Here is a 27,164-nt window from a genome sequence, read left to right as displayed (position 1 = left end):
ATACCAAGTAGCAGAATTAGCAAAATTCTGTGAAACTAATGGTATAGTTCACGAGTTTACTCCACCGTATTCGCCAGAATCAAATGGAGTAGCAGAAAGGAAAAACACGACTTTAGTTGAAATGGTGAATTGCATGCTTATTAGTTCTGGTTTACCTGATCAATGGTGGGGTGAAACAATCTTAAGTTATACTCTAAATAGGATTCCTATGAAGAAGATTAACAAAACTCCATATGAGTTGTGGTTCAATCGGAAACCTAATATTAGCCGTCTCAAGGTGTGGGGATGTCTCGCATATGTGAGAAAACCAAATCTAGAGATCACTAAATTAGGAAGTAAAACTTACAAATGTGTATTCATAAGTTATGCAAAAAACAGTACTGCTTATAGGTTTCTGAAGTTAGAATCCTATGATGTTATCGAATCAATTGATGCTGAATTTTTTGAAAATATATACAAGTCTTCAACTATACAAACTGAAAATAATACTACTTCTAGTTCTTCTAAGAGAATTCATGAAGAATTTCTTGATGATACTTCTGTTGAACGACAATCGAAAATAGAACCTAGAAGGAGTAAGAGACAAAGGAAAGAAAAAACTTTCGAATTTGAATTTGTGACTTATTTGCTAGAAGGTGATGTAAATAATATTACACATCAGACTAAGCTAATGCTCCATGATGATAGTGATCCTGTCACATATTCAGAAGCTATTTCCTCTCGAGATGCTGTACTTTGGAAAGAGGCAATCAATGATGAAATGAGATCCATTATGTCAAATCAAACATGGAAACTGGTTGATTTACCTCGTGGTTCTAAACCAATAGGTTGTAAATGGATTTTCAAGAGGAAATTAAATGCAGATGGCTCTATAAATAAGTATAAAGCTCGATTAGTAGCTAAAGGTTTTAAACAACGTCATGGCATAGATTATTTTGATACTTATGCTCCCGTAGCAAGGATATCTTTCATCCACGTGTTGCTATCTCTTGCTTCAACTCACAATTTACTTGTCCATCAAATGGATGTAAAAAGGGCTTTCCTAAATGGTGATTTGGAGGAAGAATGGAGCAACCAGAGGGTTTTGTTTTACCTGGTCAAGAGAAGAAGGTTTGTAAACTAGTTAAGTCTCTTTATGGTTTAAAACAAGCCCCTATGCAATGGCATGAAAAGTTCAATAAAGTAATGTTGTCTAACGGTTTCAAGGTTAATGAAGCAGATAAATGTATCTATTCTACATGTAGAAATGGTACATGTACTCTTATTTGCTTGTATGTAGATGACATGCTTATTTTCGGTCCTAACTTAGAAAGTGTTAAGGAGACCAAATAATTGCTAGAGTCTAACTTCGACATGAAGGATTTAGGCGAAACAAATGTGATCTTAGGGATTAAAATAATAAGAAAAGATGGATGCATATTGCTGAATCAATCTCATTATATTGAAAATATCCTTAAAAGATATGGTCATATGGATCACAAACCCGCATCAACTCCAATAGATCCCAGTATTAAGTTAATGAAAAATACTGGTAGATCTTATGACCAACTACAATATGCAAGTGTGATTGGAAGTCTTATGTATGCTATGCACTGCACAAGACCAGATATTGCATATGCAGTTGGCATATTGTGTCGGTTCACTAGCAATCCAGGAAAAGAACATTGGAATGTGGTTTCAAGAATCCTAAGATACTTGAAAGGAACGATTGATTATGGATTACATTATCGTGGATTTCCCGCTGTACTTGAAGGATATAGCGATGCAAGTTGGAACAACATAGAATCGAATTCTAAATCCACAACAGGTTGGATTTTTACTTTAGGAGGTGCAACTGTTTCTTGGTGTTCTAAGAAACAAACATGCGTCTCAGATTCGACTATGTTGGCAGAATTTATTGCTTTGGCTGATGCAAGTAAAGAAGCTGAATGGCTAAGAAATTTGCTAATAGATATCCCATTGTGGGAAAAACCATCTCCAGCTGTGATGATCTATTGTGATAGTAAAGCTACTTTGTATTCGATAGCAAACAAGACTTGCAATGGTAAGCAACGACATCTCAGTATTAGACATCAGTCTCTTCGAGGATTACTTAAGCAAGGAGTAATCACCGTTGAATATATGTAGAGTCGAAGAATAACCTAGCAGATCCTTTGACAAAAGGATTGGCTAGAGAGATGATTGCGAAAATATCGAAAGGAATGGGATTGAGGTCTACGTAACTTCAGTTAGCTTTAATGGGAACCCTACTTATGTTTTGAAATATAAACAAAGTTCAAAGGGTACAAACAAGTTAAAGTCTAACTTAGACGAGACACTAGAGTATTCGTTCAAACCCATTCATAAAATCTCTAGCGTATGTATTCTGCATGGTTGAGGATGGATTTAATTCCTTAATAAGTTCTATTGAGAGAGAAAGTAACTCGCAGAATTATTTTATAAAGAACTTACCTATGTGAGTGAGAAAGTCAGGCTGTTTTCTATGAGATTTAGATCGTCCCTAAAGCACTCATGAAATTCGGGATATACGCAAGGCCATTAATGCGTTGGTATAAAAGATACACTCCTTTTTATCGGAATAGTATGTGTAATGACTCCGGTTAGTCATGATAGGGTCCTTGGTTCAAGATTCGTTCACCATAGCACCTTGACAAAACTTTGAGTTGTTTACACTAAGTGAAAGTTCAAAGTCAAAAGCTACTTTCATTTATGTACGATTTCCTACGATGATGCCTTTTGTGTGTGTTTGCATGAACTACGGTGACTTGATCCCGTTAAGGGTACGTAGGCAATCAATTTTGTGATGCAGCCGCTTCATCTTTTCTAAATCAAAATTTTGAAAAATAGGGGGGATATGTTAGATATTTTTCATCATTTTGCATGTGTTTAATTTTTTGTTTTGCGAATGATTTGCCACTCGGATTAGTGTTTGCCGCTGCGCAACGGGGTTCGACTTGCCCGGTCAGGTCGCGGGGGTCGTGCGGGCCCCCGAAAGAGAATTTTATTTTCAAAAGTTTTTTGAATAGATGTATCTGTTCATTTTTAACAGTCACTTCCAAGGGATACACCTATTCAAACAGTTGCCTCATTGTCTATAAATTTTGGGCGGATTCTCATTTGCAAACACATTAAAAACTATTTATTTTTCCTTCTTTCTCTTGGCATCAATCAGTTATATTCGAGTGTCTTCTTGATTTGATCAAATAGTCACAATTTGAATCAAACGCCGTCATTGTATCCTGAGAGAGATTTTTTATTATACCCCGTTGTGATTTTGTTGAGTAGGGGAGAAACATCTCTTAAAAGATAACATTTCATTTCGTGCTTTGGAGTTCATTAACATATTCAGATTTCCCTACATTATTATCAACATTCCGCAAAAATTCAACAATTGTTAAAGGTTTGACCATAGATTTGTTATGTTTCATCTAAAATGTGAAATAATTGCCTAGCACATTTATTTTCATCTGCATCATGTGTTTGATTTCATAAGTTGAATCTATTAACAATTTTGAAATTTGGAGACAGAAGTTGTACTTTTCAATTAGTAAGAAACTCCAATCCTGGTGATCTAGCTATTATCATTTGTCCATACTTGGGCATCCAGAGTTTGGCTATAAAGGAAGCTGCAAAAACATTGTCCATTATACTATAGTTCTGTGTAAAAAAGTGCATCAAGTATGTCCTATATGCATGAGTTCACTTATGCTTGTTCTGTGGTATTTGTTTTTCTCAAGGCTTTATGGCTTCATCGGCGCTTCCTCTCAGTGCTCTGGATGAAATATTTTTCAACATGTGATCAAAACATATCCGGCCCTTCTTGCTGCGAAAGTAATGATATTTGTGACAATAGCAAGTTTGTGGATAATGAATTGAAACTTTACGAGGCTTGCACAATTATCCCTGATAATGACTTTGAGGACTATCAAGCACAAGCAACCTATTCTGCTACCTATATTATTTGGCTCGAAAAGGTAGATTTACTTTTTATTTTTTTCACCTAATGACCAAGTTATTCACTCTTTTCCTGTACTTTGATCATCCGTTCAGGCGGTTCAGCGAATGCCAGTGTCTTTTGGGGTTGAGCTTCAAAATATAGCAGAAGACGGGAAACTAAGAGATTACTGGAGAAATTATGCCCAGGAAAGAGCTTTCTTTGGGACCCTTCGAGTGGACATTTCTGAAGCGGACAGTCATGTCTAATTAAGCAAATCACTAGTTAGTTATAAAAGCTTTTGGCTCCTTTTTCCATATATATATATATACTATACACACACCGGAACTTGTTATTACTTCAACTTATCCTGTTAATAAGCATGCGAAGTATCTCAACTCAACTATACAAGGTTTGTCCCTCTGTATTCTTACCCTCAGTTTGTAAAAGAAACCATTCACTTTGCTGTACATGTTCACATATTTATACAAGCCAATAAAGTTGGGTTTTATTGTTTTGAACTCTGTTGATTTTGAGCTCGATTCACTGTACTTCTAGCGGGATGTAAACAAGATTTTAATTTAATTTTTTTTTCCTATCCTCCCAAACAAACAAGCAACCTTAAAGTATGGACTCCACAAAATAAAACTAGAATTTGGCAATAGTGGATATGCAAATGTTTTTAGAGCTACAGTTCCAGATATAGTTTTCTACTTTTAAGGTTTTAAATTTCTGATAAACATCAAACATAATTAAACCCAAACGATGATCTTCTAAATGGGGAACTTCACTTGTCACCATTTTCATCAACGAACCCAATTACTGCTTTCTGCAATAGAAATTAAAATGACACATAAATCTTCAACTACTTAGAGCAAAATTATTCATCAAGACAAGTTTCTGTAAATATTACCTGAATGCAAGACAACGTGTACTGCACATCGCTTTCCGAGATTTGGTGGTGAACGACAAGCCGCATTCTGCAAAGTAATGATTTTAGCATCAATTTCTTTGCACATGTCAAACGAATTAAAACATTCTGACTAAGAACAAATTTAGCATGCAAATCAGTAACATAAGAAATGGTAGCCAAGTCAGGAATCCACACGTGATGAAAACCGGGGCCACAACCCTTCTGGCAGTACATGACATGACACCTCGAGAGGTGATGATACAAGGGTTCAAGGGTTTTTCCAGAAATTATATTGAGCCCCTGTTTGACAGAACATTTTTGGAAATAAAGTAAATTTTTGGAGAATGTATAATTAAGAAGGAAAAGTTTTGGGTTTACGTGAAGAGTATTTTATTGCGAAAACGTGTGGTTGAAAATGAGTATGAAAAAAAAGTGTGTTGAAAGAATGGTAGTCAAATAGGGGCTTAGTCTTCAATGTGGTAGACATATAAACTACAGGACTATAAGAGTAGCAAAACCTGAAACCAAGAATGCACAATAAAAAGAATACAGTAAAACAGTTTGAAAAATATGCAAAGGAAAAGACGCACTTGAGTGGCCCTTCTGGCATTGTTAGTACACCATGCGCTTCTAGAATCTTGCATAAGTGAGTTTCCGTGATATTTGAACCCTCAAGAATGTCAAAATACACCTGATATCGTAAAAGAAAAGATAAATATGCCAGCTTCCTTTATAGGAAACAGCTATGGAAATTTCAATGAAATTATGGTTAGACAATAAAGAAAAGGCACGTATCATGGGCATGTGAGTTTCATCTATGCATGCTCAATATTGCAAAGTTGTTGAAACTTTAAATTAAACAGAATCTTGATGGAAGCAGTTAGTCTCTGCAAGGGAGTAACTGGATTGGTTCTTATAAAGACGTATCAAGTTTCGAAAAATCGAAACCAAAGTGCAGCTTTGTTTTAAGAGCTTAAGTATGAGCAATGAAATCCGAATACCACAGTTCTGCAGGAGGAGTATTTCCATTCGAAAGCTTTAGAGATGAACGTCTTGCATGTATGAAAGTATGTTCAATTAGTTTTATACAAGTTCCATTGCTAAGACATGGACTGCAAGGTTTAAACCAATACATTTTAAGATAACTTCAATTTAGTCTTTAATTTTGCGATCTATTCCACTCAAAAGATTAACTAAAAAATACTACGTTATCATATGAACTGGTTTAATCCTAAGCTATTTAGAACTTCAGCCTCAAATTTTGTCACCATGCAGAGACTGAATATTATAAAATAGTTCAAAGGCTTTAAATTCCAGAATCATCAAAAAATCCAGCCAGTGTTCCCCCAAAGAGACAATATGGTGGAAAAAGAAGCCGACTTATCTATGACTTTAACAATAATGCAACTCACAATGTTGGTCTCCACGGAAGCCATATCGACTTTTAATCCTTTGATTTTGTTCAGTCCCTCTGAAAAATAACCACAAATATGTAATATGGAAATACGGCTATGCGATCAAAGTTTTAGTTTTTATGACACATAGGAGGAGAAAGTTACCTGCCAAAATCTTAGCCTTTTGATGATCACCTTCAAGTTTACTAATATTTTCTTCCAATGCAACTAGAGCAGGGGCACATAGGACGCCTACCTGTCTCATTCCACCACCTAAAGTCTTCCTGAGAATCTTTGCCTTTTATATAGAACCAGAGGAAAAGGAAGTGTTTGTTAAATTAGAACAGAAAATTGTATTTTTTCTCGAAGCCTCAGCAAACAAAAAGAAAAAAAGAAAGATGTAACACTTTACCCTGGCAATGAAGCTTTTTGAGCCTGAAATCACAGTTCCAACTGGAGCACCAAGACCTTTTGATAAACAAGCCTACATCATATATTCATTTGATGAGGGATTGAGGTAAGGACACTTAAATCTAACACTATGCATTAGTCGATACCAGAGATGAGTTAATGCTATATGACTATCATTTCTGTTTGGCTTTAAGATATTTAGGAAATCATTCTCAAAGATGAATAAAATCATATGCCGAAACTAGTAAGGACAAAAAAACTTTTCAGTTTGGCTTCCATCGACATACCGTTACTGAATCAGCTGCTTGCACAAGCCTGTGAACAGGAACTCCAAGTGCCTGGAATAAAGATTTATCCAATTTAATTGTATCCAGTAACAGAATAAAAGAACTTAAATTTGAAGCACTACGCCTGCCCCTGAATTTTTTTCCCCTTAATGACAGGTCCACATTCTCCTGGGTTTGACAATGTGGCTAGACACAGATCAAACTGACACAAAACAAGTTCAGCCCAGTAGGTAACATTCTAGCTAGTCAAGTAAAAATGGTGTTCGAACATGGGAAAAAATCAAGACTATTCGTTGTTTGCTCTCAACAATGTCACTGCTATTGTGAGATGTCTAAGAAGGCTTGGGACTGTACTACTACTTCCTCTTGTTAAGAAGTAAAAATTGTAAATGCTCATTTCTAAGTTTGGGAGTCGGTTTAAAGTTTTTTTAATAAGATGGGTTTGACTTGGAACGAAGTATTTTGGCATGCAGAAGTCCTATTATGTGTAATACCTTCCAACTAATTTTTGCACGCACACACTCAGTTAATGATTTGCTTATCCATTTCAATAGTTTAGAAATTTTGAGCCTTATACAACTCAATGTATAGAGTTTTCAGCTATGATGACTAGAAACATTGATTGGCTCTTCGAATTCTTGTGTAACTAAACAATCAACACAACTAAGAAATATCATAGAAATAGGGAAATGATATAAAATATATGAACAGAGTACAATTGATTGGTCTATAAAATTTAAGTCACTAAATTCATTCTATAGACTAAGAGATAGATAGTATGGTAAAAAAAATTAAAAACAAAGGGAAAAGGATCAACATACTTTACTTCCATATTAGAACATAACGTTTCAAATTGCATAAATCAATTTTTCATTTGCAAAATCATTTTATATTTCGCATTAGAAATAATACAGAAAAGACGTAAGGATGAATTAGAGATGGATGGATATGTTGAAGTTGTGTCCTTGAATGTTGGGAATTGTGAAGAGGACAGAGACTTGGTCTTAAAGGTCTAATGGAGGCAAAAAACAGTGGCAATGTGCCGGGATTAATCAAAGGAGGGGTGTAAGGTGGTCGATGGCAGAAATCGTTCTAGATGACCAAGATTGAGTCATGCTAGTGAAGAATCTCAGAGTGGGTTTAAGAGAGGGAGGGAAAGGATGAAGGAGAGGTACATAAGGACTACTTTGTGAATTGACCTAATTTGTCCTTGCCTTCTAATTTCAAGATTTAAATTGGGCCGTTTTACGCAAAATAAAAATGGGAGGAGCTGAGTTTAAAAAAAAAAATTAAAAAAAATACAGAAAAATGGGAAGAGATCTCTCCACAAAGCAGTGGGATGTGTATGTATGTATGTATCTTTCCATAGGCATATACCTGTAGAGTGTACAGAGAGAAACATTGACTCACCACTGATGCATTGAAGATACGAGCCCCATCAATGTGAAGCTTCAAACCGTGCTTCTTTGCTAGCTCACCAACTTTGTCTGTATACTCTACTGTAAGACATCTCCCACCTGAGCTGCATAAATAAAAATTCCCCTTATCAGCAAAAGAAGTATCAACAGTCTGATTTTCCATATAAGGATATGGATTTACAAAAAAATAATAATAATAATAATAAAAATGATGTTTGCTAGCTCTTAAACAACGTATCTATGCACTACCGAGAGACACAAACAGGCTCTCCAGTAAGGAAGAGAAATAATAGATAGTTTTTTGTTCAAAATAATAAAAATGCATTTTTGTCAGTATTTAGTTTAGACACCTACATTTCTGAATCAATCTTCATGAAAAAGACACAAATTACATGCAAGAGATAATGTTTGCACCCCCACACCGTCAGCTACACCCAACCCCCTAGTGTCGCTTGGGAACTTCTTCAATGGAAAGACATACCCTGTGAATTAAGCTTACCTTGAGGTCTCTAAATTTTTTAATAAGCATAGGCAACAGTCAAGAATATGAAAATAAATCAACTTGTCATAAGGTGCTCCTTTCTAATGTATGACAAAAACTACGCACACACGAAATACCCCGAATTCTGGTGAAACACTACAGAAACATAGACATTCTGGACCAAAATACTACTATCCTCAAGTAGCACAAGAAAAATGTCTCTCATATAATATGCCTTCGCATCTGACTAAAGGTCTAAAAGATATATTAATATCCTTAGATGTAAAACTAGCACAAGAAAAATGTCTCCCATATAATATGCATTCACACATAACTAAGGGTCTAAAAAATATACTAGTATGGTATGAGGGAGAAATGATGGAATTTACTATTCTCACGCTTCAGTTTTTTACCCTGTACTAGATGTGTATTGAGAGTAAAAAGTTTCAACCAGTCATTCGTGCTTCTCAGTTTAATCCTTCAATCTATCTGACTTTTGACGAATTGAATAACAAGAGGAAAAAACAGATACCCTTCGACCTGTACCTATTCTCTTTCCCTACTTTCTTGCCATAGTAGGAATCATTATCATTCTACTGTACTTCACTGTGACATTATCAGGAAGTGATAGTGAAAATTGTTAGACGGTGAGCAAAATCATGCACATACAGAAGAAAAAAGCAGGAAAAAACCACTGTATTTGTTAACTTAATTTTGCAGGCATAGTTTTATTCTTCTAACTTTCATCAGCTCTGATTCTGAAAAAGATTAAGTAACCCGTAATTACCATATCTTTTCATACTTAGCCACAAATAAATTTTATAAGATCTCTGGTTTTTGGGAACATGCTTTAATAAAGAAACTTCTGATACTTTTTTTTGCCAAAAAACATCATCTTCCAATGAAATACAAAGAGCTATCAAATTGTTCCCACCCCCATCAAGAAAATAATTCAAACGAGTATGATAGGAGCACAACAAACTGCTGGAAACATATCAAATGCTTGACATGATCATATGTTGATAGGGTATATGAACTAATAACTTGCCAAATGCTATGCAAAGCCTCAAAAAACTAGCCAGAGCAATCTGTGTAAAAGGTCTTTATCCATTTTGCTTGAGTACTGAGAGCGAACTGCTATAAATATTGGTGTTTTCCAAGTGCATTTCCTTTTTGTTCTGTTTATTTTTGCTTTTGAGATTAGAAATAGGGTTTAATCCATAAAATGTTCAAAAAGAGTCTTCTGCTGGAAGGTTAGACTTACTGTGCATGCGAATTCTCCAAGCAGATGAGCCTAGTAGTTGGATAACAGATCTCAAATGTAGGATCTCTTATAGCTGCTTCAATTTGATTAATATCCATTGTCCCATCTTCATTATTTTTCACTGTCCTTGGATGAACGCCTCCAATTGTGGAAATGCCTCCATTTTCATAAATGTGGATATGAGAATAGTCCCCGAGAATGACTTCACTTCCCCGAATTGCACAGTGAGTGAGCACACAAATCAGGTTAGCCATTGTGCCTGAAGGGACAAATAGTGCTGCTTCCTTGCCCATGATTCTTGCCATCTCCGTTTCAAGGCGAGCGGCCGTTGGGTCGTAACCCAGTACATCATCATCAACTTCAGCACTAGCCATTGCTGCCCGCATGGTTTCAGTTGGTTTAGTGACAGTGTCAGACCGGAGATCCACTCTTCTCATTACCATTTTTAACTGAATCAACGAAAGAAAAAAAAATTAATTTGAACAATAGAAAAAGAAAATTCTATTGTTCCTTCTTTCTTTTTCTATTGTTCCTTCATCCTCTAAGCAAGTACTCAACCGCAGCATATTTTATAACTAAACTCTGTACTGCAAATTAGGAAGTAGCGATGATATATAGAAACAAAAACCAATGGGTTGTAATAAGGAAATAAATTCAGAACAGTGGAAACCCAATCAATTAACAAAAAATGAGACGTTTTACATTGAAGAAAACGAAATCAATAGGGAAGCATGCAATCCTCCAAAAGAAAAGCATCGATAAAACTTTGAAATAGCTTGAAATTCCCAAAACCCACCTCTCTGTCAAATCAGGTGCAGCAACTCCAGTACCTATAGCGGTATGTTTTCTTCACAAACTGAATCTTCGATTTTTTTTCCTAGCAACCTACCCCACCACAGCTGAGAACGGAAAATCTTTACCACCCAATTTTGGTTTTGGACTCAACACTTTATGATGTCATTCGGTGCCAAGAAATGACATATGTACACTAGCATAAGTAAATTTAACTAGCGTTTGACAAGTAATCAGAAAAAAATCTTCAGTCCAATCATTCTTACCTTTCACAGGGGAAGCGTCTGGTTCGTATCCTTTACTGTTTTCTTGTTTTTTGGTTTTGTGATAATCCTTAAGCCACCATTCATATATGCGTATATATTAGAAATGCACTTTCTAGTTTGCATGATGACTAGCATCCAAGATGGAGAGAGAAATTTTAATGTACCTAACACCAATGGCTGCGACTGAATTATAGAAGTCCAATTGGATTTTGCTTTGCTTCTTAAAATTTCAAAAAATATTAATAGAGGAGAAATTTTTATTTGAAACTTTGCAGCCAGGTCTCTTAAGTTTGACAAAGAGAGCGCATCAGTCCCTAGAATCAAATATTTTACATTTGAAGTATGATTCTTTCATTTTCAGTGCAAATTTATCCCCCTATGTGAGGCTGTAACGCCCCGAATTTTCGGAAACCGAAGTGTTAAGATAATATTCGTTTCTTTCTTTGATTCGACCCCTTTGACACTAGCCAAATTATTTTATAAATTCATTTTTTTTAAATATATAAAAATATAATGGAAGGTAGTTATCTATATAACTTAGGCAAATGTAGCAAAATTTGATTTTGTAAAAGATTTGAAGGCAAATCGACAGTTACGGATTTAACGACAGCGGAAGAAAAATATCTTTGGCCTAGCAAATGTCTATTAAAATTTATGAATTTTTTACAGGGACTAAATCATTCATATATGTACCACATATAAAAATTTGGGGTTTCGACGATACGTTTGAAGCACGAAAATATTACTCGAATATGCTGGACAGGAATCTCGAATTCGACACGACGCAGTTTACTAAAACGAGCATAAATTTATTTTTAGATAGTATTTTCGAGAAATTCCAAAGGTCACTATTAAAAGACTCATAGACCTTTCAAACCCCACTAATTTCACTTAAAAACATGCATCGTAGCCCAAGTTATACCATTTTCAAATAAGAGGACAGAATCTGAAAATTTAACCCAGCATAAATTTAAACTTCATACATACTCCATCCAACACCTCAAATTTCTACTTAACATGCATCGTCTATGAAACTAGACAAAATAAACATTAAAAAATTTCTAAAAAGTGTCATCTAAGTAACCATAAAATGTTTACATAAATAGAAATATTTACTAGAAATTGAAAGTATTAGAGATCGCCGAACACTTGCCACTATGCCAACCACTGCCATGCCTCGTTCTTAACGTGTAAAATTATTTGTAGGGGATGAGTACTATAAATAATACTTAGTGGGAAACACTTAAGTAAACGGTAAAAATATATATTTTTAGAAATGTAAACTTTGGTCAATTGTGTCACCGTCAATTTCAAGCAAATTGGTGATCAGTCAGTCCGCTTACTCTTAGGTTTTGATAACCCCATTTCATTTGTCATAGTCATTTCTTCATCTCTTGTTTAAACCACCAAACGGTGATTTCATCATGAGCAATACAATAACACATTTAATGCAAACGAAAATATATAAATCTTACATCACTTACATAAGTGCCAAAACACCCCTACCTTAATGTTTGGAGTTTGAATACCCTTTTCGGATTCAATATATAGAACTAAAATGTAGCATACTTCTTGCCTCTTCTTCAAATAAATTTTCAGATTCAAGAAACTTTATATTGATGAACGAAAAGGCGAAATAACTTTATGTACCGGTATACGGTTTGGGAGAGGAAACTTGGCTTTAGAAGTTATAAGAATTTTCAAATGCAAGAGGATGATAGCAAATTGCAGTAACCAAAATGGAAGTGAAGGCAAATGGTTGTGGAATATCAATTATGGGTATAAAATGGTGGACGTGTAGGTTACTTTTCAAATATAAAGACAGCAGGTTTTTTTTTTTTTAATTGAAGGTGAGGGTTGGCAAGGTATCAAAATGGGAAAATTTTATTTTAAATTCCAGGTGAAGTGGTGGTGCTAATATACAAATTCTCAAAGGCAAAGGTGGTGGAAGTTGTATTTAAAATTAGAGGTTACACTTGAGGAAATGGGGTGGTTGAAATTTTAAAATGTTAACTTCCAAATGAAAATGGATAAGGACGTGTAAGTTATCATCCCAATAACCAAATGGCAATTTTTTTTTTTTTAAATGGCTAATCAAAATGGGGTTCAAATAATAAGGTAAGTTGGGATGGTTAATGCACTATACAATAGATTTTTCTAATCTAACTTTTAAGATTTAATAGATATACAATAAAATGTGCGTCGTCAAAACGAAGTAACAAATAAAATTTGTCGTCTAAAGAGATTTTAACACATTATAAAATTTAAGAAAATCAAGTACGCGAAATTTTACTTTCGTGACCAAAATTTAATTTGGACTATTAAGAAGTGTCGTAGCGATATAATAATATAACCAAATTATATTTGAGTCCTATAAGAAAATTTTATTTGAAATGAACAAAGCACGTTTTTTTTTCCGGTCGCTACAGAGGCACTCACTTCTTCTGTTATATGCTTGTATGTCTTGCACATAACCTTGTATTTGAAGTTAATTTGATACTTCATTCAAAGAGAAAAAATTATAAAAGGAAAAGATTAAAAGAATTGAGGAAAACAAAAATGAAAAGAAAAGAAGAAATAAAAATGAAAGTTATTTGGCTTATAATCAACGGCCAATTAAATAGCTTTAAGTGATTGAACTTCTTAAATGTAAGAATATGACTTTTACTTAAGATATTTAAATTTGTAGGTTGTTTACAATTAATAGTCTAGATGAACATAGAGGATGTGTTCAATTAAGCCCTTGTTTGAAAACTAATAAAAAGAGTTTTTTTGAGAATAATTAATTTTGGAATAGTGATTTTTTGAAGAATATGTGGTTAATAAGTAAGAAATTTTTTTGAGTTTACATGCAAAATATTTTATTGTGTGAATGTGTAGTTGGAAATGAATTATAGAAAAAAATTGTAAAAAATGGATGAACAGGGGGTTGAATGTAATTAACTTATCATTTAACCTGTGTTTGTTGGGAATTAAAATAAGATTTTGAGTAAATTTTGATAAAAATTTGATGAGATATATGGTTAAAAGGTTGTATGTCTCATAAAATATGTAATTAAAATTAATCGTCGACATGACTTAAATTAAAATCTCGATTTTAATCCCTACCAAACAAGGGTTTAATGTTAGACTTGTGATTATCATCAATGTGATAAATATCATTAAGTAATGCTATCTATGTATATCGTTAAGGGTGTGAAGTCAAGGTGTCAATAAATTGACATTCAGTGATTAAGGACAGGGATCACATGTTCAGCTATTTATTCTACACCTAAATTGCTAACAATCAGTAGTCTAGGTGAATAGCACTACTCAATACATTACTCTATAAAGGGTAATGATATTTGTAATGTGCACGGCCACACGGGTCCCCTCCATGTGAGGGGGTGTAAACTCAAGTCACCATTACGTGTAGCATCACCCCTCTATAAATATGCCTAAAATTTACAAACTTCAAGTAATATCATGTTTAGTGCTTGTTCATTAAGCCCCTATTTAGATTTCATTTCTTAGAATTCATTATTCTTCAAATTTATTTTCAACAATACATTTCATGTCAAACTTCAATTTTAATTATAAATCTCATCAACTTCTATCAAAATATATTCAAACTTTGTCAAACAACATCTTAGTTGATCATACTTCTATAATACTAGTCATTTGCACGGGCTGGATTATTTTGAAGGTAATATTAGTGTGTTAAATGTGCTGAATTTTTGTGAACTACATATTCAATTCAACGTTTACTCAACTTGATTTTCAATCATCCATCTCTGAATAATTTGTTAAAATCTTGCCAAAAAAAAAAAAAGAAAAAAGAAAAGAAGAAACAACTCAAAGATTCACAACAAAAATATAAAGGAACATATTAGAGGTCACCAAACTCCAATTTCTTTCAAGATTTTACAGTATTCTGGAAGCAATTTGTTAAAACCTTGCAAAAATAAAAAATAAAATTAAGATTCAGCAGTAAAATATACAACAGAAGAATAAATTGAAGATTTAAAGATTAGGTATACAGGTAAACGTCCCAATTGTGCATCAATTTGTTGTGCACTTATGGAACGATTGAGAGAGGAATATTGAAAAAAAAAAATCATGAAATTCTGAACAATTTGCTCCATACATCAAAAACAAGAAGAAACCATGTACGATCTAAATCCACTTACTACATCAATATCCCTATAAAAAGTTAAAAGTTCATATAAATAATTATGAGATTAATTATTTAAGAGCAAAGGCCTATTGAAAATCAAGAACACCCTCATTAAAGAGAAAAAGAAAGGGGGTCTTTTTCATTCAACAACTTTAATCTTTCAACATAAAGAGTTAATTGTTCCAATGGTCACTGAACTTAGGTCAATATTTTTGATTGGTCACTAAATTTTAAAATGTCGAGTTTTGGTCACTGAACTTAGGTCCACATCTTTGATTGATCACTAAAGTTTAAAATGTCGAATTTTGGTCACTGAACTTAGGTCAATGTCTTCGATTGCTTACTGAACTTAGATCCATGTTTTAGATTATTCACTAAAGTTTAAAATGTCAAGTTTTGACTACTGAACTTTGGAATATGCCGTACGTTACTCACTAACATAATTATTGAACTTTGAAAAATATCGAGTTTACAGTGAGTAATGTATAGTATTTTTCAAAGTTCAGTGAGTAATGTACAATATTTTTCAAAATTCAGTGAGTAATATACAACATTTTTCAAAGTTCAGTAGCCAAAACTTGACATTTTAAACTTTAGTGAGCAATCGAAGATATGGACCTAAGTTTAGTAACCAAAACTTGACATTTTTCAAAGTCCAATGGCCAAAACTCGACATTTTGAACATCAGTAACCAATCAAAGATATGGACCTAAATTCAGTGACCATTGTAACAATTAACTCGAACATAAAAGAAGAGAATCAAACGTTGGCCTATGGAAGTGGTAGACAATCACCATTAAAGTAATGAAATCATAAATTAATTCATACAAAGACTGGTTCTTTCTCTTCAATTTCAATTACAGATATTTCCATATTTCTATCTGCTACATCCTCCTCTCCTAAGGGCTTCTCAGCATTCATATTTTGCTCACCTTGATTGACAATTTTGTCAGTAATTGTAGAAAAAAATGAGACATATAAGAAAAAGAATATGCCATTGTATTGACTAAAGCCTTATTGTCAAAAAGACATAAAGGAAATCTACCAAGCTAGTTCATCAGTGTGTGCTCCCCAGTTACTTAGCCAGTTCCTTCACGTATCACTTCATTTCAACACATAAAACAACGTCCACAATAGAATATTTATGTTAAAGGATCACAAAGATACAAAAACAAAAGAAATATTAGCCAAAAACATTGAAGTATACTTGTGCCAAGAGCCACTACGGTGATCAAGAACATGGCATGGACTTTCCTGTTCACCTTTCCCCACTTCCACTGCTAGAACAACCTCAAAAACCACCACCATAAGGACAATGAGATATGCCATATTCACCAGGCCTTTCAAAAGCGTCCCTGGGATCGACCTCAATAGTTGTCCCTTGACCATAAGAAATTTCCACATTTCCATATGGGTTCCCATTGTCGACTGAGTCTCTGTTGTACCCACAGCCACGACTCGTCCACCACGCCCTCGTGCAAATCCATATTTTTCCTCTCCGACTTCTCAACAAAGACAAATTTATGTATAAGGAATCATCAATAGTTAAACAGTAAAAGTGACGATTTGAACATAGTAGAATCTATCTGGAACTTATTTTGTTGCAATTTGGAGGAAATAATAAATAATAAAAGGTCGTCTCAAGAGATAAATATAATAAAGCAAGAATTGATAAATTTATGCAAGTGTCCATGAACTAAAGAATATTTTCCGCTAAGAAGAGAAGACGTTCTTTGTATAGGAGTTGGAGGTTCCCCCTGATGGGTAGAAGTAGTGATAAAATATCATTTTTCACTCAAATAAACAAACTTTCATAAATCTCACAACATATATTCATACAATAAAGTTATTTTCTCTCAACAACTCTCTTATACAAACCTTACAATTTCTCTTCTACCCGATGTATTAAACTACATGCCAATACACCTATTTATAGGAAAAAATTAAGAAGTGTTCAAGATGATCAAGTAACTCCATAACCTCCTTTAGTAGAAGAAGTCAATTGAGGCAAGTAACCTTATCTCATATCCTTTGATAGAAGAAGAGTCCAAGATGCTCAAGTAACTTCTACCTCCTTTAGAAGAAGAATTCAAAACGATTAAGTAACTTTCACTTCCTTTAGAGAAGAAGAGTTCAAGATGATTAAGCAACTCTTTAATAGCTATCGACTAATCACGAGCTTTTCCTTAACCAAGTAATATTCTTCTATCAAATAAAACACTTTTGCTTAATCAAATATAATTTTAACCAAGTCATATCTTCATCTTCATAGCTTCCTGATGATTTTAAACTTCTTCATATTTCTAAAATTGCAATGGTCAAGTTTACACTACTTTCAACATCCCCCCTTAAACTTGACCATTCAAAGCATAAATTTTTGTCTAATAAACACATCATGTTTAAGTGGCTTAGTAAAAATATCTGCTGCTTGATCATTTGTTCTGCATGGTAATAGCTCCATTTCTTTCATCTTTATGTGTTTCCAAATAAAATGAAAAAACGCGTGTCTATATGTTTGCTTTTTTCATGATGGACTGGATTCTTTACAAGTGCAATTACTGATCGGTTATCAATATAAATCTCAGTTGAATTTTCTTGAGGGAATCCCAAATATGTCAACATATTGCACAACCAGATAGCATGACATACAACTGAACTTGTAGCAACATACTCAGCCTCACAGCTAGATAAAGTAACAATTGGTTGCTTTTTGGATGACCATGTGAATGCAGTTTTTCCAATAAAAAAATACGAATCTAGTTGTATTGTTCCTTTCATCTAAATCTCTTTCCCAATCACTATTTGAGTAACCAGTCAGCTTAAAATCATTAGTAGATGTATAAAGTAAGCCTTCATTTATTGTACCTTTAAGATAGCGGAGTATCCTTTTTGCTGCATTAAGATGGGATTGATCTAGTGTCTCAATGTACCTGCTAATCAATCCTACGCCATATAGTATATCCGATCTAGTGCATGTTAGATATCTAAGGCTTCCAACCAAGCTCTTGAAATATGTAGGATCAACATCACCATCTTCATTTTTACGGAGTTCCAGTCAAGTTTCAACCGGAATAGTAACATATTACACTTCTCCATTCCAAATTTCTTTAAAATATCTGTTGCATAGGCACTTTGAGAAATAAAAATTCTATCTTCTTGTTGCTTAACTTCGATCCCAAGAAAGTGCGCCATCAATCCAATATCAATCATCTCAAATTCTTTCACTATATTTTCTTTGAAGGCTTCAAACATGGATGGATTGTTGTCTGTAAAAATCAAATCATCCACATATAAATAGATAAATAATATACCTCCATCTTGTTCTTGTTTTATATATACTGCATGTTCATACGGACATTGCATAAACCTATTCTTTTTAAAGTAATTGTCAATACGGGTATTTTATGCTCAGGGGGCTTGCTTGAGTCCATAAAGAGCTTTTTTCAATTTATAAACTTTATTCAGTTGACCCTCTCGTACGTATCTAGGTGGTTGCTTGACATATATGTCTTCTTCAAGATATTCATTTAGAAATGTTGTCTTGACATCAAGCTGATAAATTTTCCATCTGTGTTGTGCAGCTAGTGAAATCAACAATCGAATTATCTCCATGCGTGCAACAAGTGCAAATATTTCTCCATAGTCAATTCTTGCTTTTTGAGAGTAACCTTGTGCAACCAACCTTACTTTATACCTCTGAATTCTCCTTGTATATTCTTTTTAATTTTGTACACCCATTTTACTCCAATGGCCTTTTCTCCTTCTGGTAACTCAGTGAGCTTCCATGTATTGTTCTTCTTAATAGAACTAATTTCTTCATCCATTGCTTTCTACTATCTTTTATCTATTGAAGATTCTTCAAAAGAAAGTGGTTCACAGTCTGCTAATAAACAAAGCAATTCATATTGTTCACCTTGTTGTTCAGTAGCATCATAAATATCCCTCAAGCTTCTCATCTTTCTTGGCCCTTCTTCAAAGGATGATTCTGATGAAGATGATGAATCTTCTGATGTTGTGGGTGAGCTAGATACAACTGTTTGTGTGCCGCTTGCTCCACTGTTTGGTGGTTGAAATTCTTCTTGCTCAAGAATTAAACGAACTTGCTTAATGTCTTTAGCGTTCTCCCAATTCCAAGCTTTATCTTCTTCAAAGATTACGTCTCGACTCATGATAACATATTTTGTAATGGGATTGTATAACTTGTATCCCATTATCCTATCACCATAGCCAATAAAGATACATTTCTGCCCTTTGTCATCAAGTTTAGTTCTTCTTGCTTCTGGGATCTTTACATAAGCTATACATCCAAACACTCGAAGGTGATTTGCACTAGGCTTATGTGCTCTAAGCCTCTTCAAGTGTTACTCCATGAACATTCTTGGTAGGACACTGATTCAATAAATATACTGCAGTTGAAACTGCTTCGGGCCCAAAATCCATTAGGTAATTTCTTATTTTTAACATGCTTCTCGATATATCGACGATTCTACGATTTTTTCGTTCAGCTGCACCATTTAATTGGGGAGTATAAGTTGGTGTGAACTATTGTCTGATGCCATTCAAATTACAAAAGCTTTTAAATGCATCAGAAGTATATTCTCCCCCCTAATCTGATCGCAATATCTTTATGTGATAGCCACTTTGTTTTTCAACACTAGCCTTGAATTCTTTAAATACATTCAACACCTCTGACTTTTTCTTGAGAAAGTATACCCATATCTTTCTACAATAATCATCAATAAACGTAAGGAAGAACCTATTTTGTCCGTTTGATATTGGCTTCAACAGACCACATATATCTGTATGGACCAACTCCAGTGGCTTCTTTGCTCTCCAACTTGTCTCCCTTGCAAAATTTGTTCTTGCGTGCTTGCTACAAACACAGCTTTCACAAACTTCATTCGAATGATCAATATTTGGCAACCACTTCAGCATCTTTTTCTTTGACAACAATCTTAATCCTTCAAAATTTAAATGTCCAAATCTCAAGTGTCACAACCAATTCTTGTCGTTTATAATGACACTTAAACATTTTGGTGAGTCATAAGGAATGTTTAAAACAAACATTCTATTTTTAGACATTCATACTTAGGATATTGGATATCCACGATCATCTTTGATTATCAGGCGGGAGTCTTTTAAACTAATGTCATATCCCTTTTCTATAAGCTGTCATAGACTTAATAAATTATGCTTGATATCCAGCATCTAATAAACATTAGTAATATAACTGTGACCACCATTATTGAGCTTGATTAAGATGTTACCTCTTTCTTTCACTGGAACTTTGGAGAGATTGCCAAAAGAGACATAGCCATGCGGAGTTTCATCAAGCTCCATGAACATATGCTTTTTCCTACACATATGATTGTTGCTTGCTCCTGTATCTAAAAATCATATATTTTCATTATCTGTTGTTGTATGATAAGCCATCAATATCAATGATTTTGGCTCACTTGTATCACCAAAGTTGGTATTTTCGCCAACTTCAACTTCAGCAATTTTTGCGTGACATTCGTTGCTATAATGTCCATACTTATGACAGTTATAACACTACACGTTCCTTTTGTCACAAATTTGATGATTAAAACCATTTCTGCGTCTTTCTTGTCCTCTACCTTGACCTCTATATTGTCATCTTCCTCTCTGATAAAATTATTGTTGAATTTCATGTCCATCATTGATGTTAAATCCTCCTCCTCTTCCTCTATTATTAAAACATCGTCCTCTTTGAAATCACCCCCTTCCTCAACTTAGTTGTGAATTTCCTTCATGTCTTTTATTTTCTTGAAGAGAAAGCTTTGATTGCAATGCTTAATCAAGAGATTTTGATGAAATTTTTTTATTGATCCGTTGTTCATAGATCTCTAGAGAAGCCAATAGTTCATCAATAGTCATACTACTGAGGTCTTTGGATTCCTCAATTGCTATGACTACATTATCAAACTTTGAATTTAGAGAACGAAGAATTTTTTCTATTACCTGCAAATCTTTGATCTTTTCTCTATTGCGCTTGATATTGTTCACTATAGTGAGGACTCGAATATCAAGAATCTCCAATGTTTCAAATTCGCTTTTCAGCATTTGTAGGCGAATTCTCATTGTCTTCTCGATATCTCGAAGTAAATTTCGAAGTGCATCCCATGCTTCTCTTGTGTTTGTAATAAAAGCATTCTTCTCAAAATTTCCTTCATCTACTATCTGATAAATTAGATACAAGGCCTTCTGATCTTTCTTCCTTGCTTCCTTGAGTGCTGCCTTTTCAGCTGCACTTAATACGTCTTCATCGGCTTTAGACGTAGGTTCTGTATAACCTTTCTCCACCATTTCCCATAGGTCTTGGGATGCTAAGAGCACCTTTATTTGTATGTTCCAATTTTCATAATCCTCCTTTGTCAGCCTTGGTAGCTGTGGCTGAAAAAAAACTAGATGAAGAGGTCATATCGAACTGGAAACAAAGATTATATCACTTTCTTTTATTCTTTCTTGGCTCTAATACCACCGATAGGTGGAAGTTGTGATAGAATATCACTTTTTCACTCAAATAAATAAACTTTCATAAATCTCACATATATTTCATACAATAGAGTTATTTTCTCTCAACAACTCTCTTATACAAACCTTACAATTTCTCTTCTACCCGATAGATTAAACTACATGCCAATACAGCTATTTATAGGAAAAAACTAAGAAGTGTTCAAGATGATCAAGTAACTCCTTAACCTCCTTTAGTAGAAGAAGTCAATTGATGCAAGTAACATTATCTCATATCCTTTGATAGAAGGAGAGTCCAAGATGCTCAAGTAACTTCCACCTCCTTTAGAAAATTAAGTAACTTCCACTTTCTTTAGAAAAGAAGAGTTTAAGATGATTAAGCAACTCTTTAATAGCTATCGACCAATCACGAGCTTTTCCTTAAACATGTAATATTCTTCTATCTAATAAAACATTTTTGCTTAATCAAGTAGAATTTTGACCAAGTCATATCTTCATCTTCATAGCTTCTTGATGATTTTAAACTTCTTCGTATTTCTAGAATTCAATGGTCAAGTTTACACTACTTTCAACACCGCCTTCATGTTTTATAATTTGAAATTGTAGAAACCATGGAATAAAAGAATATATCAAGCATTATCTAAGATGATGTTGAAAATAAGAACAAAGTAGACATCGTGTCATATTCCTAATCACTGAACCTTCACATTCACAATCAAACTCTTAACTTATGGACACTCTTGGTATAGTTATACACATGGATAAAGTACAATTAAGTGGTTATTTGTTGCAAGGAACACTTGGTTAGTGCACATATTCCAAAGTACTATGATGAAAAGGTTACAGAGACCTCATTTATTTTTAGTTTTTCCCTTTTCACGACATAAAATGCGGGTGTATTCATAGAAAACCAAGCGAAACAAAGGGTAAAGATAGGTGGGGTAATATAACACAATTTCTAAAAGGAAATCTCAACTATTATATTTAGATAAGTGACAGATTCCTACACATATGTTGCGCAAAGTACTTATGATTGGCTACATTATTTAATTGATGACTTCACAAAGCACTAAACATAAAGTCAAAAGGATATAGGAATCAATAAACATATAATGTAATAGGAAATCCATAAAGACAAAAGTTATCAGCTAATAACTCTACAAAAGTTATATTTAATTATACGTGACATCAACATAATAAATTATGGAAGCATGATATATATAGATATTTTCTTGGCATCCACAAGAGATGAGGAAATAATACAGAAGTACAAGATATTTGCCATACCACACATTCTCACAACCCAAAAACTAACATATACTAGAATCTATGACAGAGAAGATCTCAAATTTAAAATTGATACAAATGCAAGAGAAATGATATTATTAAGCAATATCATTGTCATGAATATCATTAAATACAATTAAAATCTTTGAATTTCAAAGACTATATAGCTTAAGTAAAAAAAAAAAAAAAAAAAAAATACTTGTCAATTCTTTCTTTCTACCCAAAAATTTATCAGAATTAATTTTTCTCAAAATTTTACAGAAACAATTCAAGCAATGGGTTATTGTTATATAAATTGTTAGGAACATTTCACTACCAGAGGTTGGAGAAGAAACCAAAGAAATAGAATGACAAGAAGATGAAAACGAATATGAAGACACAAACACGATATCGTTGTCTTCAAATGATATTTGTTCCCTCTTGGATGAACAATGGTGCTTAAAGGGTTGCTAGGCAAATGCTTTGAAGGATTAATCAAGCCTTGTAGAGAATCTAACACTTAAGCACCGGTATGATTCTCCAAAACACTAAGAACACAAAGGGGGAGATTGAATGTGGAGGGAAGGAAGTTATCCTTCTTTGTGGAATGGAATAATGTTTTTCATTTGTCTTTTTTCTTCTTAGAAAAATTTTGTACAGATCATTTATCACCTATTTATAGGTCTCAATCAATCCTCACGAATTGGTGCCAAAACATGATGAAGAGTTACAAAAAACTCTTCAAAACCAACCAAAAACTCGAACTAAAAATTGCCATAACGGCTAGTTTTTCTTATCTATGCGGTCGCATAGATTGCATATAACAAATCTATGAGACCACATAGATCAGTTCCCAACAAGGCCTAAAGGCCCTACGTTAGACCATGCGACCGCATTGGCCAACATCTTGGCTTCCAATTCTATTTTCATTCCACATGCAGCTTTATTGATTTTAAACAACATATTCAATAATCCCCCACTTGTTCAAAATTTAATAAAGCCTCATATTCAAAGTATACAATTCTTATGCATAAGGATTAGATATATTTTGATTTGAATCTAAACATAGTACAATTCGAACAAAGTAAAGTCGAAATTAAAGGTAGCATAAAGATTTGAACCAGTTGTTCCATATGACAATAACGGCAAGAACACACACATAAGTGTCAAGCGTTCTCAAGTTGCTTAAACTAGCTTATCGCTTATATGGCCTCGCGCTTATACTTTTCGACAAACTTTTAAGAGAGAAACTTCAACTCTCTATTGAGGCGGTACAACCTCAAATTTCGTTTAGATGAAGTTTTTCCAGTATCTTTGTTACTTTTAGAGATATTTATGCCCCGTACTGAACTTCATTAAGAGCTTTAAACTCAACCCTCACTTCAATAACAACTAGCATTATTTAATTAGGATAGAGTTATCTCAAATTTATATAATGTTGAAACTATCCACATATCGAATGACTTGTAACTACCCTTTGAACTCATGGATTACCTTTTTGAGTAATGACAAGCATGATTGCCATCATTGGTGGACCTTTTAGTTTAGGAGTTTCAACCCATCATACTCGAAGTAGACGCCACTAAATCTCTATTTAGTGATTTAGTTAAAAGATCTGTTAAATTCTTTGTTAGGTAATTTTGTTGTCAAACGACCTCCCCGGGCAATGATGTAACCTCGGTTGTTTATTATCAATTGACCTCGGCCTAATGATTGATTAGTACATCGACACAATTAACGAGACAACACAATCCACTTTGTTATGGATCGTTCGAAGTAACCTATTTTATAGTGTTGCTCACGGTTCCCGCACCATTCCTTGGAAGGCTATATTATTATTGTTGAAGCCCACTTATTTGAGTCGAGCCTTGTTTGTTGATCCACCACTTAACCCTAATTGTAACTTACCTATTTTGGACAATATACTTGGCATATAATCCCTTCACTTTCTCGGCCTCCATTAGAGTGAAATTTTCCCCTCTTTGTGAGTCTCTCTCTCTCTCGGCCTCTTCCTTTCCCTGTCACTGTGACCTTAGTGGTTAACCTATTGTGGGAATATTATTGGGCTTCTCCTTCCCAATTGATAGCAATCGGACCAGTGGCGGCATAGGGTGGTGTTGGAGTTGTCTCAAGGTGTTGGTGTCGATGTTGTGGTAAACTGAGCCCGGTTTTGCACTTGTTGGCTGTGGAATTCATCCCTACATCTGGTATCAGAGCGAGTAGCAGCTTTCCCGGCCTGAAAATCAACAAAAATCGGCGGCAGTCGCGATTTGGGTTTGAAAAATCGTGGCTGCAACCTCTATTTTCGGCTAATCCAGCCACTTTCCGGCGAAACCGATCCCATAATTGGGATCAGCAGGCTGAGGCGCTCCCTCGACGGTGGCACGTGGCGGCGGCGGCAGTGCGTGGGGCTCTGGCGGCGACGCGTGGCGGTGATTCTAGGCGAACTTCCTTCGGGCAGTTTGCTTATTTTAATCCCCTGAACGCATTGACACTGTTTATTTTCTGTTTCAGGTTATACAGAAAAAGTTGGACAATTTTGCCCTCGGTGGATCGACGGTTGAATCTGCATATATCTACTGAATTACTTTAGGCCAAGATTGCGGTCCTAAAGCAGTAGATTCGCATCTCTCTCGATTATACGGACTCAGACACGTCCGCTCTGGTAAATTGGCTTAACCCGTTAATTTTTCAGCATTAGCGCGTCACCGTGTGGGGGTGACAATAGGTTGGGGGTTGTCATTACTTGGCAACCATTGCTTGTGCTAGAATTAGGGTTATGTGCTCTTGATTGATCTTTTTGATTGAGTATTTATTTTTTGGGTTTAAAATCAGTTTTGTAATTCTTAGTGATCAAAATTACTGTGGGACTAGTTACCTGCTAGACGTATTTTTTGCTGCACTGTTATTTCCACTGCTTACTTATTCCGTTAGAAATACCGTGACTTTACCCTTTCGAACATTCCTTTGATCTAAGACCGCAAGTCTTACGAAACTCTGGGAATCTAGAACGGTGTATATTGTCTGTGACCCCTAGGACTACTTTGTGTGGTTTGATTGTGGTTTGTGTATTTTTTGGCTATTGTGTGAAGATGACAACTCACAGTTTTGATTTGGGAATTTTTAACGGAAAGGGTGACTTTGCTATTTGGCAACAAAAAATTAAGGGTATTTTAGTCCAACAAAAGGTTTCAAAAGCCATTGAAGGCAATTTTTCAACTGATTTTTCACAAGAACAAAGAGAAGAAGTCGATGAGCTTGCTTATACCTCAATTATCTTACACTTGTCTGACGCCGTTTTAAGAAAGGTGGGCAAATTAAAAAACACCAAAGAACTTTGGAAGAAATTAGAAGACTTGTATTTGCTTAAATCTACACCTAATAAACTTTACCTGCTTGAACGTTTTTTCAGTTTCAAAATGGATCCCTCAAAGGATCTTGATGACAATCTAGACGTGTTTAACAAATTGGTGCAAGACATAGTTAATTGTGATGAGACTGTGTCCGAAACTTATAAGGCTATAATTTTGCTCAATGCAATCCCTGATTCCTATAAGGAAGTTAAGAATGCCATTAAGTATGGTAGAGACACGTTAACACCTGAAATTGTCATAGATTCCCTTAGAAGTAAAGAAATGGAAATTAAGGCTGAAAAACATAATAAAAGGAATGGTGAAGTACATATGATGCGGGGTAGAACTCAATTTAGACAAAATAGTCATGAGGGATATCAAACTAGTGGCGAGTCAAGTGGTAATGGATGGAAAAAGAAGAGCAAAGGTAGGTCTAGATCAAAATGTAGAACTAAGGCGAGAAAATGCTATGGTTGTGAAAACACAGGGCATTTTATAAAAGATTGTCATAAGGAGAAGGGTAAGCTAAAAGCTAAGGAGAGAGATGAGGTAAATGTGTTAGCATCTACTTCTGATATAAATGGTGGTGAGGTCTATATGATTACAAGTCCAGCTGCATACACTGCTGAATTAAATCTAACTGCTAATTCTCGCATCCATGAGTGGATACTTAACGTAAAATTTGACACGGGTTTTGTGTATACGTTAAAGGATGTTAGATATATTCCTGAATT

The 27,164-nt window shown here is 34.5% G+C and overlaps 2 protein-coding genes across 5 annotated transcripts; one reads left to right on the top strand and one right to left on the bottom strand.

Moving 5' to 3' along the window:
• The first annotated feature begins 3,386 nt into the window (after positions 1 to 3,386).
• LOC111398197 lies at positions 3,387 to 4,451 on the top strand. The gene is made up of 3 exons (XM_023025134.1): positions 3,387 to 3,400; positions 3,738 to 3,974; positions 4,051 to 4,451. The coding sequence occupies exons 2-3, from the start codon at positions 3,777 to 3,779 to the stop codon at positions 4,201 to 4,203; spliced, it is 351 nt and encodes a 116-aa protein (XP_022880902.1). The 5' UTR covers positions 3,387 to 3,400; positions 3,738 to 3,776; the 3' UTR covers positions 4,204 to 4,451.
• A 100-nt stretch (positions 4,452 to 4,551) lies between these two features.
• Positions 4,552 to 11,385, bottom strand: LOC111398177 (probable low-specificity L-threonine aldolase 1). Of its 4 annotated transcripts, XM_023025120.1 has the most exons (11): positions 11,161 to 11,352; positions 10,899 to 11,001; positions 10,103 to 10,551; positions 8,350 to 8,461; positions 6,940 to 6,990; positions 6,654 to 6,725; positions 6,407 to 6,539; positions 6,260 to 6,318; positions 5,438 to 5,538; positions 4,848 to 4,914; positions 4,552 to 4,763 (listed from the first exon to the last, which is right to left on the bottom strand). In XM_023025120.1, the coding sequence occupies exons 3-11, from the start codon at positions 10,543 to 10,545 to the stop codon at positions 4,722 to 4,724; spliced, it is 1,080 nt and encodes a 359-aa protein (XP_022880888.1). In that variant the 5' UTR covers positions 10,546 to 10,551; positions 10,899 to 11,001; positions 11,161 to 11,352; the 3' UTR covers positions 4,552 to 4,721. The 4 variants fall into 4 exon arrangements, with proteins under 4 accessions (XP_022880888.1, XP_022880882.1, XP_022880885.1 ...); XM_023025114.1 differs by lacking the exon at positions 10,899 to 11,001 and having other exon boundaries at positions 11,161 to 11,385; XM_023025117.1 differs by lacking the exon at positions 11,161 to 11,352 and having other exon boundaries at positions 10,899 to 11,145.
• Between the last annotated feature and the right edge of the window lie 15,779 nt (positions 11,386 to 27,164).

The sequence above is a fragment of the Olea europaea genome, chromosome 1 (genome assembly GCF_002742605.1).
Source record: "Olea europaea var. sylvestris chromosome 1, O_europaea_v1, whole genome shotgun sequence".
Taxonomy (NCBI): Eukaryota; Viridiplantae; Streptophyta; class Magnoliopsida; order Lamiales; family Oleaceae; genus Olea; species Olea europaea.
Note: the sequence above shows the minus strand (reverse complement) of the source record. Positions and strands in the feature narration are given on the sequence as shown.

Coding starts and splice junctions, on each gene's coding strand:
- LOC111398197 (XM_023025134.1), top strand. CDS start 3,777: ATGAAATATTTTTCAACATGTGATCAAAACATATCCGGCCCTTCTTGC. Junction 3,975..4,050: donor ATATTATTTGGCTCGAAAAG/GTAGATTTACTT, acceptor TCATCCGTTCAG/GCGGTTCAGCGAATGCCAGT.
- LOC111398177 (XM_023025114.1), bottom strand. CDS start 10,545: ATGGTAATGAGAAGAGTGGATCTCCGGTCTGACACTGTCACTAAACCA. Junction 6,540..6,653: donor CAAAAAGCTTCATTGCCAGG/GTAAAGTGTTAC, acceptor TCTATATAAAAG/GCAAAGATTCTCAGGAAGAC. Junction 4,764..4,847: donor ACACGTTGTCTTGCATTCAG/GTAATATTTACA, acceptor TTTCTATTGCAG/AAAGCAGTAATTGGGTTCGT.